A 15,758-nucleotide genomic window follows, 5' to 3' on the forward strand; every position below is an offset into this window, starting at 1 on the left:
GATGGAAGTTTGGGTAGCATTTTTTTCTAGAGAAATCTTCATTATCAAATTTGAGCAACAATTTGAGGTTGTGAACCAGTGAGTTATGCATACATTATGAAGTTTAAAATGAAAATGGTATTTCATTACTCTGTTCCCTAGAGATGTTTGCAATGGGTAATTCGAGTCCTTCTTTTTTATTATTTTTTTTATTTTTTATTTTTTTAAATTCGAATCCTTAAAAGTAAATTTTTTTTTTTTTCAAAATAAGGATTAAAAAGAAAATAACAGTATAGGCTCTGGAATAGTAATTTCCGGTTTCATATGCCCATTCTGCCATCTACTATGATCTTTGACTTTGGGCAAATAACCTTCTGATATTTTAACTGATAATAGGACTACTCAGAGTGTTGATAAGAAAATAAAATGAAATGTAATATAGCCTGGCATATAGTAAGTACTCAATAAATGGTAGCTGATATAGAAGAAGTAATAGCTTATAGTAGTAGTGATAATAGCAAAGTAGAGTAGTATAAACAACCAGGTAGATTTCAAGATACCAAGCATAACGTAGACCTTCAGACTAGGAGTCTAACTTGAATCTTCTTGAGAAAGGCATAATAGCACAACCATCTTAAAACTATATGAAGGAAAACATTCGTTTAGGTGGGCAGGGTATTATGGATTTTGCAGAAAGGATAGATGAAAGCTAGAGGTAGGAGATGGCATAACTAGCTAAGGCATTTTGGTATATTTGTGATCAGGCAAGAGGAGGAAAACTGATCCCTCACCTTTAACAATATTAAAACTTCATAAGAGTCTGAGTTTTTGAATTGCATTGAGGCAAAGAATAGGGGCTGCCAGAAATAGTTTCCTTCTAACTTTATGTTGTTCTCTCCCCTTGAAATAATTATTTTCCAGTAGTAGTTTTTTTTAACCCTTCAACTTTTATTAATGTATAACTTTCATCAGGTTTCAGTTTCCTCATTTACAAATAAAAGGTGGGTTCTTTTCTGACTATAAAATTATGATTCCAAGAATATTGTCCTCTCCATTTGGGTTTTCTCTAATTACCAGTAGAGGGAGTTTGTTCTTTGATTTTTTTTTTTTTTCCTAGTAAATCCAAGTATTCAGTTACATAGGACTCGAAATCCATATGTACTTAACAGTGTACATTTTTACATGTAAATTAATTCATCTCACCTTAGTGATCATATATATATTTTATATCTTAATCTTAAATATAGCTGTTTTATAAAAATTATTTCATTCACAATTTTTATAAAAAATTATTCATGAATCTTAAAACTATGGAAATTAAGCTTTAATTAAAATAATGTATTAAAAAAACAAAAAAAGTAATTTATTTTGCATATTAGACCAATAAATCTTCATTGTTGTATTTCTTTTGTGCTTGGCCTACAAATCGGAATAATACTGGAGAAATATAAAGTAATGTGTATTAATGCAGCTCTCTATTAGAAGTGAATATGAATTGTTCATTTTTAAGGCCCTTTGAGTTCTAATTAATACCCTCAAATGGTATTTAAAGGATGCTGTCCTATCCTATTATTTATCTTAAAATAAGTGTAGGCAAAATATCTTTTTTACTAATAAACTTTGGTCACATAATTAATGATATAATTAAGGTTTTATAGCCTTGGTCTTTGAATACCAGATGAATTTATAATGTTTCCATTTGATACTCAGTCTTTGTTCTTTACTAGTTATAGATGTGAAAATCTTTATAATCAGATTTTAAATTTAAGGATAAAGGAATGTTTTCTGCTGGCATATCTATATCATTATCAATAAAACTTTACTGGTAGTACTAGTAACTAGAAGTATAGAGGCAAAACATTGCCTTCAGAGCTTGGAATATACATCCTGGAGCTAGTTTTGCACTTAAATAATTTATAAAGAACATTTTAAAGTTTGGTTTTCTCAATTTCAGAATGTTTTATTTTGCTTTTGTCTGCAAATTTATTATAGATGTTTCATAATTAAATTAGGAATTATATAGTTTTAACTGAATTTTATTGACACCCTTGGAGGGTATTAGTGAAAGCCCACTTCTGGGATCCTTTTATGACATGATTTTGACTTTCTCTTTGTCTGTATTAGAACCAGGTAGAAAATCTTAAGTATTTCAGGTGCCAGTCCTTTCCTATTTATCATGCCAGGGGGTTGGTGGATCTGCACCATTGGAGGGAAAGCATGCTCAACAAGTTTCAGCTTCCTAGGATTAGGCAGACTTGGAATGAACTGCTGAAAGAATTCACTGATTCTCTTGGCTGGCAGGTCAAATATTGCTGATTGTTTTATTGAAACTTTGTTATAAGTTATGTTATAATAGCTGAAAATCATTATTTTTTTTCTTTTTTTTACAGTTTGAATTATTTTACAGCCAGCATTTCAGTGGAAGGAAACTTACATGGTTACATTATCTCTGTACAGGTAAAATGCATTTAATTATATCTAGTGTAGTGAAATTTACCTGATAAAAAGGTATGTAAATAATTTAGGAAAAGATTTCTTATAGCCTTATAATAGTTTTTTTTCCTAATGATGGCTTTTAACCTCTTTTCCTCTGTCTACCCTCCTGGTTATCATTAAAGCAACTATTAATGAAGTTCAAGTGCAGCACTTTTTAATAGTGCTTTATAAAATTATGCTGCTTAAATACTGCTTATGAAGAAAATTTCTGAATTTTATAATGTTTTATTACATTTCTGTAACATACCACTTTATCTAGACATTAGAAATTATATCTAGAAACTGAGACCTGACAAGTTAGATACTCCCAAAAAAACTATTTTCTCTAAATATGTCAGAAGTCTTCAGAAATTTCTTTAAACATTATAGCATCATAAAGAGATCTAACCATTTGATTTTTATTTGTTGTGCTGTAGTGAACTTCAGTAGTAAATGCTTTTTTCAAAATTACAATTAATTTCCAGTAGGTTCTAATTTTAGAAAAGTTTATTTAGAATCTGTTCCTTTGCTTCTTTCTGGAACAGTGGGGTCCACTTATTTGACAGTAGGATTAATACTTGAATGATTATAGACTGTGTTGCTCTGGCTCTGAGTTGCCTGAAGATGTTAGGCAAAGCAAACACTCAAAATTCTCTCTACTTTTGTTAAAGCTGTGCTTTGAAAGCATTGAATCAACTTTCCCATTGTATAAGAAGGAAAGGGTATATATCTCTAGAACTGGTATAAGAAAATTTGATCAGTCAGGTGCCATAACCTATATTAGGAAATTCTGTTTACTCACATAAGACAAATTTTGTTACGAAAAGTTTCAGCTGGGTTTCTTATAAGTGCCATTTATTTCACCAATTTATGTTGTATGTTAGGAATACATACTAGTACATAATTAGTACATGATAATACATACTTACACAAGTTTATCTTTATTAAATAAGTTGGGCATTTACATTTTTTCAGCAGTTTGTGAAATAAAGAAGTACGATATTTTTTCCTCATTTCTTTTTTTAAAATTAAAAAAAAAATTTTTAAATTTAAATTCAATTTGCCAACATGTAGTATAACACCCATTGCTCATCTCATCATATGAGGTACAATATTCTTCATAAGTGGTCAGTTTGTACTTGACCTTTAATTTTACATCTATTATGAATTCTTTCTATCATTTAGTAAATATAATGGGGCTTTTTAAAGATATTATTTATTTATTCATAAGAGACACAGACAGAGGCAGAGACATAGGCAGAGGAGAAGCAGGCTCCTTGTAGGTAGCCCAGTGTGGGACTGGATCCCAGGACCCCAGGATCCTGACTTGAGCCAAAGACAGACACTCAACCTCTGAACCACCCAGATGCCCATATAATCCGTTTTAAGGGAAAAAAAAAAAAAAAGCTGCATTGTTCAACCGTGTGTGTGTGTGTGTGTGTGTGTGTGTGTGTGTGTGTGTTTCTTTTATTTGAGAAAGAAAGAGAGCGCATGCACGAGTACGAGGGACAGAGGGAAGGGGAAAGAGACTCTCAAGCAGACTCATTGCTAAGTGAGGAATCTGACACAGATCTCAGTCTCACGACCCTGAGGTCACTATCTGAGCCAAAACCAAGAGTCCAAAGCTTAACTAACTGCGCCACCCAGGGGTCCCACTCAACCAGTGTTTTAGATAACTAAAAAAATTTCTAGTATATCTTAATGTACTTGAATTTTTTTTAAATTTTTATTTATTTATGATAGAGAGAGAGAGAGAGAGGCAGAGACATAGGCAGAGGGAGAAGCAGGCTCCATGCACCGGGAGCCTGACGTGGGATTCAATCCCGGGTCTCCAGGATCGCGCCCTGGGCCAAAGGCAGGGATCCCAATGTACTTGAATTTAATTTATTTTTACTTCCCCTGAATATCTATCTTGGTGGAGTTAAAACTCTCTGTTTTTCTCATCGCCTCAGTAATAACTTGTATCCTAAAGTATTTTAATGAGAGGCTCACTTTTTGGTATTCAGCAACTAATTGTATATAGAAGTAAAGAAACTATATACATAGTTTTTGACATTAGAGTTTGACCAGGAATGTTTACCAATAATGCCTAAATAGGGAATCTATACTAAATTCCCAAGCTGGTCCATAATAACCATATTTTTGGAACTCTTTTGTTTGGGGTGTTTTTATATCTTAAAGCCAAATAGTTTATTCTTCTGGAAAAGAGTTGTTAACCTTGTAAATTCATTTCTTGTTTTGAGTCACTGAAAGCACTAAAAATACCTGTGATCTATTAGTGAAACGATTGGGTAAAGTTTTATTTTGGTTTTGTTTCTCATTTATTCATTTACTCATTAGCAAAAGGTTCTCAAACACCAACCACCTTTAAGACACTTGTTCTGGAATTACCACATTAGTCATAAGGTTCCAAGGCACCTTTAAAACGTTGGCTCTGATTCTGGACTGATCACTCAGAGTTCTGTTTCTTGAGAACCTCTGTCATTCATACTTACACATATAATCAAAATTACTCTTTCCTAGTCCATTTCCGCATTTCCAGGTATTTTTTGTATTGTTATCCAAGAGTCTTTACAAATGGTTAGAAATGGAGTATCAGGTGGTATTTGGAGGATGTTAGAAGATGTAGGGACCTTGAGCAAATTACTTAACTTCTCTGAGCCTATTTCTTTATCTTTCTAAAATTCATTTATCAATTCAGAGAATCATATTCTTTGTTCCCAGTACCTCTGTATTCTGAGTACAGATAAAATACAGAGCCTCAGCCCTGAGAAATGTAGTGGGACAAATAAATAATTATGGTAAATGTTTTGAATGTTATAATAGAGAGGCAAACCTAGGGTATTAGTTTCCCATAAATTGCTGGTAGCAAACAGCCACTGGTGAAGGAAGGCTTCTGAGTAAATAACATCTAAACTTGGTTTTCAAGGGTGAATAGGACTTAGCCAAAATAGGCAAAGAAGAATATTGAGAGTATATGACCAACAGAGGTAAGAATTTTAAGAAGTAAGCAACTACGCTATCAGATACGACAAAGATACTGAATGAGAGATCTATGAAAATTCCTTTGGATTGATTAATTGATTGATTCATGAGAGAGAGGCAGAGAGAAAAGCAGGCTGCTCGCAGGGAACCTGATGTGGGACTTGATCCCTGGACCCAGGATCACGCCCTGAGCCAAAGGCAGACGCTCAACCACTGAGCCACCGAGGCATCCCGCTTTGGGTTTATAACTAGGATATTGGATAGAATTATTCTGAGAGAACAACTGGATAAATAACAAATACAGAACCTGGAAACTTACACTGTCTGGATATAAATAAGTATTATTTATGGCACATCAAGATTTTGTAGGAATCCTGAGCCAGCTGCTGAGAGAGAAGTCGAGAAATGAATTTGAGGGAGATATTTCCTTCATTAATATATAAATATATAGATAATACATAAATAATACATAGAATTATATCACACTAGCAGTTAGTGAACAGTGTGTCCTATAAGTGTTGATTATTTACCAAAATGTAATCTGGCAAATTTGCCAAAAGAAAAGTCACCATATTGTTGCACATGCTTTAAAAGGTAGTGATTCTGTCCTTGACTGAATTCTTTTCATTATTAATTTCAAGTCCTTTAACAGTTATAATTTTGAGGGGTTTTAACATTGTCTGATGTCTAGTCCATATGTAAATTTTCCTGATTACACCCAAAGAGACTTTATTGCCTGTTTCTAATGCAGTCGGAGATCATTAATTGCATTTGGTTACAGTGTTTTCCCATTTCCGTTCCCCACCCCTTCCTCTCTAACCCCTTTTAGCCGTCTTGACATACTTTTTTGGAAAGTGTGTTTTGGATTTGTCACATTATGTACTTGTGATTAATTTTATTAATCATTTAATTTTTGTGATTAGTTTTATTTGTTTTCTGGTCCCTATACTTTCTGTAAATTAGTATTTCTGAAACTAGGTCCAAAAGTTTGATTCTATTCAAATTACATATTGTCAGCAAGAATACTTTTAGGCAGTCCTTTATACTTCATAATGCATTTCACATCTGAAGGCATGTAATGTCAGATTGTCTCATATTAGAGACACTAAAGTTGGTCACTTGGTTAAGGTGGTGCCCATCAGATCTCTTCATTGTAAAGATAACTCATTTCCCTTTTCAATGAACAGGTGATCCGAGAGGTGATATCTGGGTCCCATATGAATACCCTTTTTCAGGAATGACTTTGCTATTAGGCTTTGGCAGCCACTGATGATCATGACTTGAATCAGTTATTCCGTTACTGGTTACAAATTGGCAATACTCTATCATTCATTCAGCATTTAATAACTGACTTTCTTCTGTAAAGAAAAGCTTTCCCTTAGAGACTAAGGAGCTGTCAGTAAAGGAGAGTAATTTGGATGAAACTATGAGTTCTGCCCACTCATTACTTCCTTGTAATGAGTTGTAAATATGTCTTCAGTTATATTTGGTGTATTTTTTAAAGTATATGTGTATCAGAATGCTTTATTGTAGTTTGAAGTTTCATTGAGTTTGCCAATCTATTCTGCAGGTTAAATGAACTGTTTTGTCATTTTCCTTTTCTGTTTACACGGCAGTAATTAAATGAATCGTGCAAATTTGAGATGTCCTTCCTTGCCCCACATATGCCCTCTATCGTTTTCCCAATCTATTCAACTGTGAACTTGTAAGAGAATGGTGCTGAAAAGGAGGCAAGAGGCCCAACCCCTAATGCTGACAATTAAAAAAACAGGAAAAAAGTTTTAATAGAGTACTAACTAGTTTTTCTAGTGTTGCAGAATGAACTTAATAATAAATAAATGATACTTGGACCCTTGTGTTGTCTCCTAATGCTCCTTGGGTTCTGATGGTGATAAAAGACTGTTGGGTGTGGCAGGGGACTCATTCTGGACCCTGACAGCATCAGTGATGGGTAGCCTGGTGGTCCTGCTTCATCATCTAGGTGCTTGATGCATTGTTCCATACTTGTTTCTGACATATGATTAAACAGTCATTGCACAAATGCTAACAATTTATGTGATATTTGGCTTTTCACCACATTTCCCAAACATAAATGTTGAAATGAAAGTCCTTAAAATATTCTTTGTACTAAAGTTGGTAGGATACTCCTAATATTAACTTTTTACTTAAACTATTTTGTGTGAATTGATTATTCTAATTAATATTATTAACCACCTTTCATGAAAATTCAGAGACAAGGAATTTTTTTAGGTGTTTCCAAACAATTATCTGAATAACTGTTGTTTCTGAAATAGGTTGAGGCATAATGAAAGTTAGAATAGCCATCTGTGTCATAGTAAGTTGGAGAATTGACTTACTATCTTTTAAAAATGTTTAATTATATATATATAAATAAAGGAAGCACAAAATCTTGATCAGAGTTACTAATTACTACTAACAGGGAGAATGTAGCCTCTGGGGTAGGTTCATACAGCTTCCTTAAGTTAAAATGTAGAGCTCTAAAACTAGATCTGTAGCGGTTTAGTTTATAATCCATTGACAGTTGAATAATGCAGGGGGTGTGTATATGAGAAAGACAAATACAGTCACTAAACTACAGCTTTATGCTTTAGGAAACAGTTTGTTGACTTGCATTAGCTTTTTATTTTATGTGTTACAGAGTGCATACATGTACATGTTTGTCAAACTGTTTGTTACAAACTTTTTAGTGTGCTGTCCCTCTGGAATGTCCCAGACCGTAGTGTGCCTAAACCTGCTGTATCCTTTATAGCTTTCAGGTTGGCGTAGAATCTAGAGCTTTTTTGTTCTATCAACTATTTCCACAAAATAATGGATCTTTCTTTTTGTCTCTCCTCTCATTTGTATGACCCTAGAAAGTTACTGGGAAGAATGATGTTTATGAGATAAAATAGCATTGTTAAATTTTAGCAGAAGCTGTGGGTTAGATGGAGCCACTGGAGAAGCATCTCCTTTACACCTGTGGACCTCCCTGAGTGCTTGAACCAAGATAGAGGCAGCACATAAAGCCATTACTGGTCACCTGCTGTCATTTTCTCCTTTTGTCCATTTCTCCTGCCCTCACCTCCTGTTTCTGCTTTTTTCTTGTCCAGGTCTTAGCTTTCCTATTAACACTTAAAGACATTGTTACACACTGGTAGAGGTCTGATAGTTTAATTGTGATTTATACTGCATACTCAAAACTAATAGCCCTCCCTCCGATCCCCCAAACAAATAAACTGATTACACTGCTAGTAACAATTTAGTAAGTCCTTGGCTCATTCTTTCAGGAGAAAGTAGCTGAAATAAATAATTATTACTCAAACAACTTTGAAATATTTCTTTGAATGATCAGTTTATTGTCACAATTTTGTTTTAATTGTAGGTGAAGTTAAAATGAACTATTTGGGCAAACCATATGTAGCCATGGTTACTACATACCAAATGGCAGTTCTTCTTGCCTTTAACAACAGTGAAACTGTCAGCTATAAAGAACTTCAAGACAGCACTCAAATGAATGAAAAGGAACTGACAAAAACAATCAAATCATTACTTGATGTGAAAATGATTAACCATGATTCAGAAAAGGTATGGGGTAATATTTCAAGGAATTCTTTTTTTTAAAGATTGATTTATTTATTCATGAGAGACAGAGAGGCAGAGACATAGACAGAGAGAGAAGCAGGCTCCTCACAGGGAGCCTGATGCGGGACCCAATCCCGGATCCTGGGATAATAACCCTGAGCTGAAGGCAAACGCTCAACCACTGAGCCACCCAGGCATCCCTATTTTGAGGAATTTAAGCATTATAAACATTATAGCTTGAGATGTTTGCAGTTTTTAAAGTAAGATTATAATCAGTAATACCCTTTGTACTTTGGAAAGCACTGGAGTCAGCTAGCAATACTGCTGGCTACTTAGAGCTGTGAGCTTGTGGAATCACAAAGAAGTTGGTGCCTCTGTGCCCTTTATAATTGGCTGGATTCTGGTTAATTGAGGCTAAAAACGAGCATATCCTAAATCTTCCGATTTTTTCCCCATGTGTTTAATTGATATTTAATTATTTAATTACATGGTTCTAATAGAAAATGACTATCGATATTATTTATATGTATATTTAGCTTGTGTGACAATTCTGAATGCTCTCACTCTTCTGTCCCTTCAGTCCAGAACTCAACTAATAACCACCATATATTTGTAGTACAAATATATTCTGTCACAAGAATAGCAAGCCAGGAATATACTACTTATCTTAATAGCTTTTTTTCCCTAGTAACACGTTTTTGTTACTGTTATAGTATATATATATATATATATCCTGGATATTTAAATGATTCAAAAGCAACAGATGTGAGTTAAATCTCCTAATTCAAATTGTGCCTATAAGAAAAAATTCTTATAAATCAGACATCATTTTTATTTTGGCCTACTATTTCTGTCATCACTTCACTTAATTAATGATATATATTTTTAAAGATTTATTTATTTGGGGGGTGGCAGGAGAGGCAGAGGGAGAAGAGAATCCTAAGCAGATTCCCTGCTGAATGTGGAGCCCGACACGGGTCTCAATCTCATAACCCTGAGATCATGACCTGAGCTGAAACCAAGAGTCAGATGCTTAACCAACTATACCCTCCAAGCACCCCTGGTGGATGATATTTTGTAGCCTATAATTAAATAGTTTTAAATGGCATATATTTTGAAATTCAAATCAAGCTTTTCTTAATACTGAGAAATTAATTTTTGATTTCAGAATCTTAACAAAATATTAAATTCTTAATATTAAGATTTTAATTGAGTCAATTAATCATTAAGCATGAATTTTTAAGCTTATAACCTAAAAAGTTTAAGTTTATAAGCTAAATTAAGTACTTAAGACATTATGTATTTTCTAAAATGTATTATTTTTGCTGCCCGGGAATGTACAAAATATAGATGATTGCTTCTTTGCACATTAAATTTTAGCTATGAATCTGCTGTTCCTTAGCAGAACTTCTTAGCTTATTATTGAGAATGAATTCATTTGCCAAGTGTTTTTTGATCTTGCTAATGGAGAAAACACCATGTGTGATCAGAGTGGCTTTCATAAGCTTGATAGTTGTGATTATAAAAATTGACTTAACAACTTTCACTTGAAAAGAGGCCACATGCTTCTGGCAGACAGTAAAACATGAATTCGAGGGTAAACTTCATAAGAACCATACTAGAGCCGTGTATGCCACTGGACACTACTTGTTTCTGTTGTCGGGTTATTTATAATACGTATACGTATTTTCTTATTGTAGCATTTCAAAAGACATTTGGTTGCTCACTTTTTCAAAATACGGTGACAAAAATTATGAGCCTAGTAGTTCATAAGAATTAAAGCGTTAAAAAAAAAGAATTAAAGTGTTAAATTCTGTTTAAGACAATTTGACTCTTTATCCAATGGTTATATATATTAGTTGGGCCATAGCTTATTTCTAAATCTAAACAGATTAAAATTCAAGTATAAAATTAGAAAAGAATTGATATTTGCTTCTTTCTTTATTTTACAGAAGACAGTTGTTTTTCTCTTAAATAATCTTTATAATGTAAAATGATGAGAGTTTAGTCTTGCTTGGTCATTTAATTTTATGATATTTTATTTGCAGCAACTCTTATTTAATTGTTTTAATTTTTATAAATATACATGAATTATTTTCAATTATAGGAAGACATTGATGCAGAATCTTCATTTTCATTAAATATGAACTTTAGCAGTAAAAGAACAAAATTTAAAATTACTACATCGATGCAGAAAGACACACCACAGGTGAGTGATTTTTAATGTCATTTCTTTGGGAAATATTTAAACATTGGACTTCACAAGTGGTAACTGAGATAATGGAAAACTTTGCACATCAAAATTAATAATGTGATGCCTTTTTTTATGATTTATTCTTTGGGCTTACTAAACCTTGCAAACCAAACCTCTGCCAGTATTTTAGATTATAAAAATAATAGATATCTAAGAGTAATGTGTAATATAATAGATATCTAAGGGAAAAGGTATTGCAGTACAGTCATACTTGCTTTTAGACTATATTAAAATGCAGAGCATTGCTTTGCATTCTTCACAGAAATTCCTATTTATTTTTAAAGATGTTATTTATTGGGATCCCTGGGTGGCGCAGCGGTTTGGCGCCTGCCTCTGGCCCAGGGCGCGATCCTGGAGACCCGGGATCGAATCCCACATCGGGCTTCTGGTGCATGGAGCCTGCTTCTCCCTCTGCCTGTGTCTCTGCCTCTCTCTCTCTCTGTGACTATCATAAATAAATAAAAATCAAAAAAAAATTTAAAAAAAAAAAGATGTTATTTATTAACTTGAGAAAGAGAGCACTAGCAGGGGGAGAGGCAGACTCTCCCCAGAGCAGGGAACCCTATGCAGGGCTCAGTCCCAGGACCCTGAGATTATAACCTGAGCCGAAGGCAGATGCTTCACCATCTGAGTCACCCAGTGCCCCCAAAATTCCTACCTTAAGTAGTAATATAATCTCATATTTTTTATTTGTAAAATAAGGGAAAGCTTTATAACATTCTTTCAGAGAAGTTGTTGGAAGTATTTCTCAAAATTTCATGTGCAAATGAACCACTTGGGGTCTTGTTGATACTCAAATTGTAATCTAATAGGTCCAGAGTGGAGTTCAGACTACCAGATGAGCCATTTTGCAAGGTGAACATCTGCTGTTGATTCTTTTAACCCAGTAATGATTAATGCTTTGCTCTGGGATAGCCTATTAAGGTCACTTAAAGTTTCTTGATTGTCTTTGCCCTATCCTTGGGCATGGGGCAGGATATAAAGTTATATAAGATGTTAGGCCCTCTCTAGGAACTTAGAACCCCTTGGGGAGACAGATGTTAGTTAATTGTTAAATTTGAACCCTAAAAAAATTGAACCCTAAAATGTTTGAGATCCCATTTTTCTCTAGACTAATGAATAATAATTTGTAATATGTAGATTGTATTTTATCTTTTATTTTTTAAAATATTTTATTTATTTGAGGGGGGCAGAGGGAGAGTATCTCAAGCAAAAGTCTTGAAAATTCCTGCTGTGTTCTACTTTATTGCCTATTTACATTAAATACATTCTATGATACTGTTAATTTTTTTTAAATAACCTTCCAACTTTAACCCAAGAAATTATAAATAACTCACTGTAGATATTCATTTGGTAATGATTATGTGATAATGATAATGGGCATTTGATAGCTGTATAACTTGAAGCTCGGTATCAAGTGGAAATTTATGTAAACTCAGTGACAAAATGAATTATGAAAGGTTCAATGACTTACTGTGTCATTTGCTTTTTTTTTTCCCCCCTGTGAAACAGGAAATGGAGCAGACTAGAAGTGCTGTAGATGAGGACCGAAAAATGTATCTCCAGGCTGCTATAGTTCGTATCATGAAAGCACGGAAAGTACTTCGGCATAATGCCCTTATTCAAGAGGTAAAAGGAGGGGAAGCCCTGAGGGCTTTTGGGGATAATGGATATTATCAATGAATAGATTAGGAATGTTTCTTTGTCAGAGTGGTACATACATAATAGGATTCCCAAATAGCATAAAGAAATGCTTTATTACTTAATGAGAACAGTACTTAGAATTTCAGTATTCAAGTTTGCTTTGGCTTAGATTTAGAGGTCTAAGGTTCACCAGGATTTTGAGCCTTCTGTCCAGTTATTGAAAGAAATTCACTACTTCAAATATTCATTCCATAAATATCTGAGTGTCTACATGTGATGGAGTGCCTTGATAGTCATTAGGGATGTGATGCAGAACAACCCATGATGTGGATCCTGCCTTTTTGGAATTCACCATCTAATAGAGAAGAAAAACATTATTGAAATAGTATGGAAGCAAAATATAAAATTACATTAACAATGCACTGAAAAAGAGCTACAGTAGTATGAGAATGTACACAAAAATACTGACTTAGAAAAAAAAAAGTACTGACTTAGGGGATGTTGGCAAAGGTGTGTTTTTTTGTTTTTTGTTTTTTTAAGATTTTATTTATTCATGAGAAACAGAGAGAAGGCAGAGGGAGAAATAGGCTCCTTGCAGGGAGCCCAATGTGGGACTCAATCCTGGAATTTGGGATCATGCCTTGAGCCGAAGGCAGACGCTCAACCGCTGAGCCACCCAGGCGTCCCTGGAGAAAGCTTTGAGAAAGTGTTAGTTCAACTAGGCACTGCAGTGTGAAGGTTAAACAGAAGCTGGAGTGTGTGTGATGAATTAATTTATAGTTTATGTATGAATATTATTGGATTTTGCTATATCTGTGTTCTGCTTTGTAATTCCTTCACAACAGAAACATTAGGCTTTTTCCTTATTTTGCATTAAATTTTTTTTGTCATCAACATTGATCTGATTGTTTCCTCTCCTTGGGCACTGTCATGTGAGCTTAAAATTTTAATACTGTTCATGGTGTTCACTTGCTTGATGTATCACATCCGTCCATGTATGATGATTTTATTCATTTTAATGAACGTGATTTCATAACTAAGTATATTTTTCCCATGTGGATTAGGTCTGTTTGATGGAACCTCTATACATTTGGGGCACTTCACAGCTATTGGTTAAAAATAATTATTTATAACTGACTACTTGGCAGTAGTTTGACATCTGTGTCTCTCTTACACAGGTGATTAGCCAGTCAAGAGCTAGGTTTAATCCTAGTATCAGCATGATTAAGAAGTGTATTGAAGTTCTGATAGACAAACAGTACATCGAACGCAGCCAAGCGTCAGCAGATGAATACAGTTATGTAGCGTGATGTCGTTCTCCTCTAGTGTGGGTGTAAGAAGATCATTGCCATCACCATTTGGTGTGTTCCTGTGGGAAAAAGCAGGCCTGTGCCTCCATAATTTGGTCATTTGGCAGCCCCTGTTTTTCTGCTGTTTACAACATCACCAGTGCCACGTCATGAGCGTCCGAGAAAATGCCTAGAGATATTTCAAGCTCATGTCATTATGACATTTCTTAAAACTTTATTAAAAGAATGAGTGAAGTATTGCTGAAATGTGGAAATTTGGTTGGGTACCATGCTTTTTCTCCCCTTCACGTTTGCAGTTGGTGTGTTGTTTTTTTTTTTTTTTTAATGTATCTTAAAGGACATAAAATAAAAAACTTAAATATTGTAATATGACAGATAACCTAATAATTGTATCTACATTAAAATGACAAACATGATATTGCTGCTTGTCAAATAAAAAAAATAAAGAAATAGAATGCCTTTTTTATGTGGATGGAGTATCACACATAATAGTATATATATAAATGTTCATGAGTCATCAAAGCAGCTAATGCAGCTTTAGTTGCATTTTTATCCAAATGGTTTAATTCACTTTTACTCCTACTTAAGTCCTACATGAAAAATGTCTAGATTATTGTTCTTGAATGCATAAAAATGCATTCAACATAAAAATGTTTTATTTTTATGGATTGGAACTACGTTGGATATGAGCATTTTGAATGTTGGGGATTTAATTCTATCAAGGGTTTCTGGTGATATGCTTACACCACAGAAATAAAGGATGAGGAGAATATGTGGTGGCCTCAAGTCTGGCATAGAAAGTTTCTCATTCAAAAGTTGTCTTCTGTTTTCATAATACATTAATTCTAATATAGACAAATACTCCAGCTCTCTAACCTCCCCTTCTACCTTTCTCTGAATTACAGGAGATCCTACAATACCAGTGTATTCCTTCCATTCTCCTACCTACATATTACCCTTACACACCCTAACATTTTAATACTAGATTCACTCTCACAAGTCACAGGTGTGCTTAGCAGTGCATAACCTAAATACCTTTTTTTGTTGTCTGTATTGTGCATTACACCAGGTGCCACTTATATAGAGAAATGAAATTCCACTATTTTGTTTATTTTATATATTAACAGCAGTATTAGAATACTCTGGTCTATTATATTTATTATCTATCTACCTTACCACCACTATAACACACATATATAATTTTTTTAAGCTGGAATATTTTAAAGCCTATCCCTAAAAGCCTAAAAGTGAATCATTTTACTCACAATACTTAAGTTTGTATCTCTGACCGATAAGATGCTTTTTAAAAAACAATAGAAACACAACTATAAAGGCATTATTACATCTAACAAACAATAATTACTTACTATCATCTAATATGTGGTCCACAGTCAAATTTATTGGAGAATGGCTTCTACAGTTTGCACTTTTTCTGACTCATGTCTCTAAGTATTGAAAAAAATCTACTGAACTTCTAATGACTTACTTATATACTGTATTTCTCATTTTATCTTTCTTCCTAGGGAGGA

The 15,758-nt window shown here is 33.8% G+C and overlaps 1 protein-coding gene across 5 annotated transcripts in view; it reads left to right on the forward strand.

Moving 5' to 3' along the window:
* Positions 1–15,001, forward strand: part of CUL2 (cullin 2) — a 164,996-nt gene extending 149,995 nt beyond the window's left edge. For all 5 annotated transcript variants that reach the window (XM_055308615.1, XM_055308611.1, XM_055308612.1 and 2 more), the window contains exons 17-21: positions 2,370–2,436; positions 8,822–9,024; positions 11,129–11,230; positions 12,788–12,904; positions 14,098–15,001. In XM_055308615.1, the coding sequence (XP_055164590.1) occupies positions 2,370–2,436; positions 8,822–9,024; positions 11,129–11,230; positions 12,788–12,904; positions 14,098–14,229 (621 nt within the window). In that variant the 3' untranslated portion in view covers positions 14,230–15,001. The remainder of the gene's footprint in view (positions 1–2,369; positions 2,437–8,821; positions 9,025–11,128; positions 11,231–12,787; positions 12,905–14,097) is intronic.
* Positions 15,002–15,758: the final 757 nt, after the last annotated feature.

This window comes from Nyctereutes procyonoides, unplaced genomic scaffold (genome assembly GCF_905146905.1).
Source record: "Nyctereutes procyonoides isolate TBG_1078 unplaced genomic scaffold, NYPRO_anot_genome, whole genome shotgun sequence".
Lineage (NCBI taxonomy): Eukaryota > Metazoa > Chordata > Mammalia > Carnivora > Canidae > Nyctereutes > Nyctereutes procyonoides.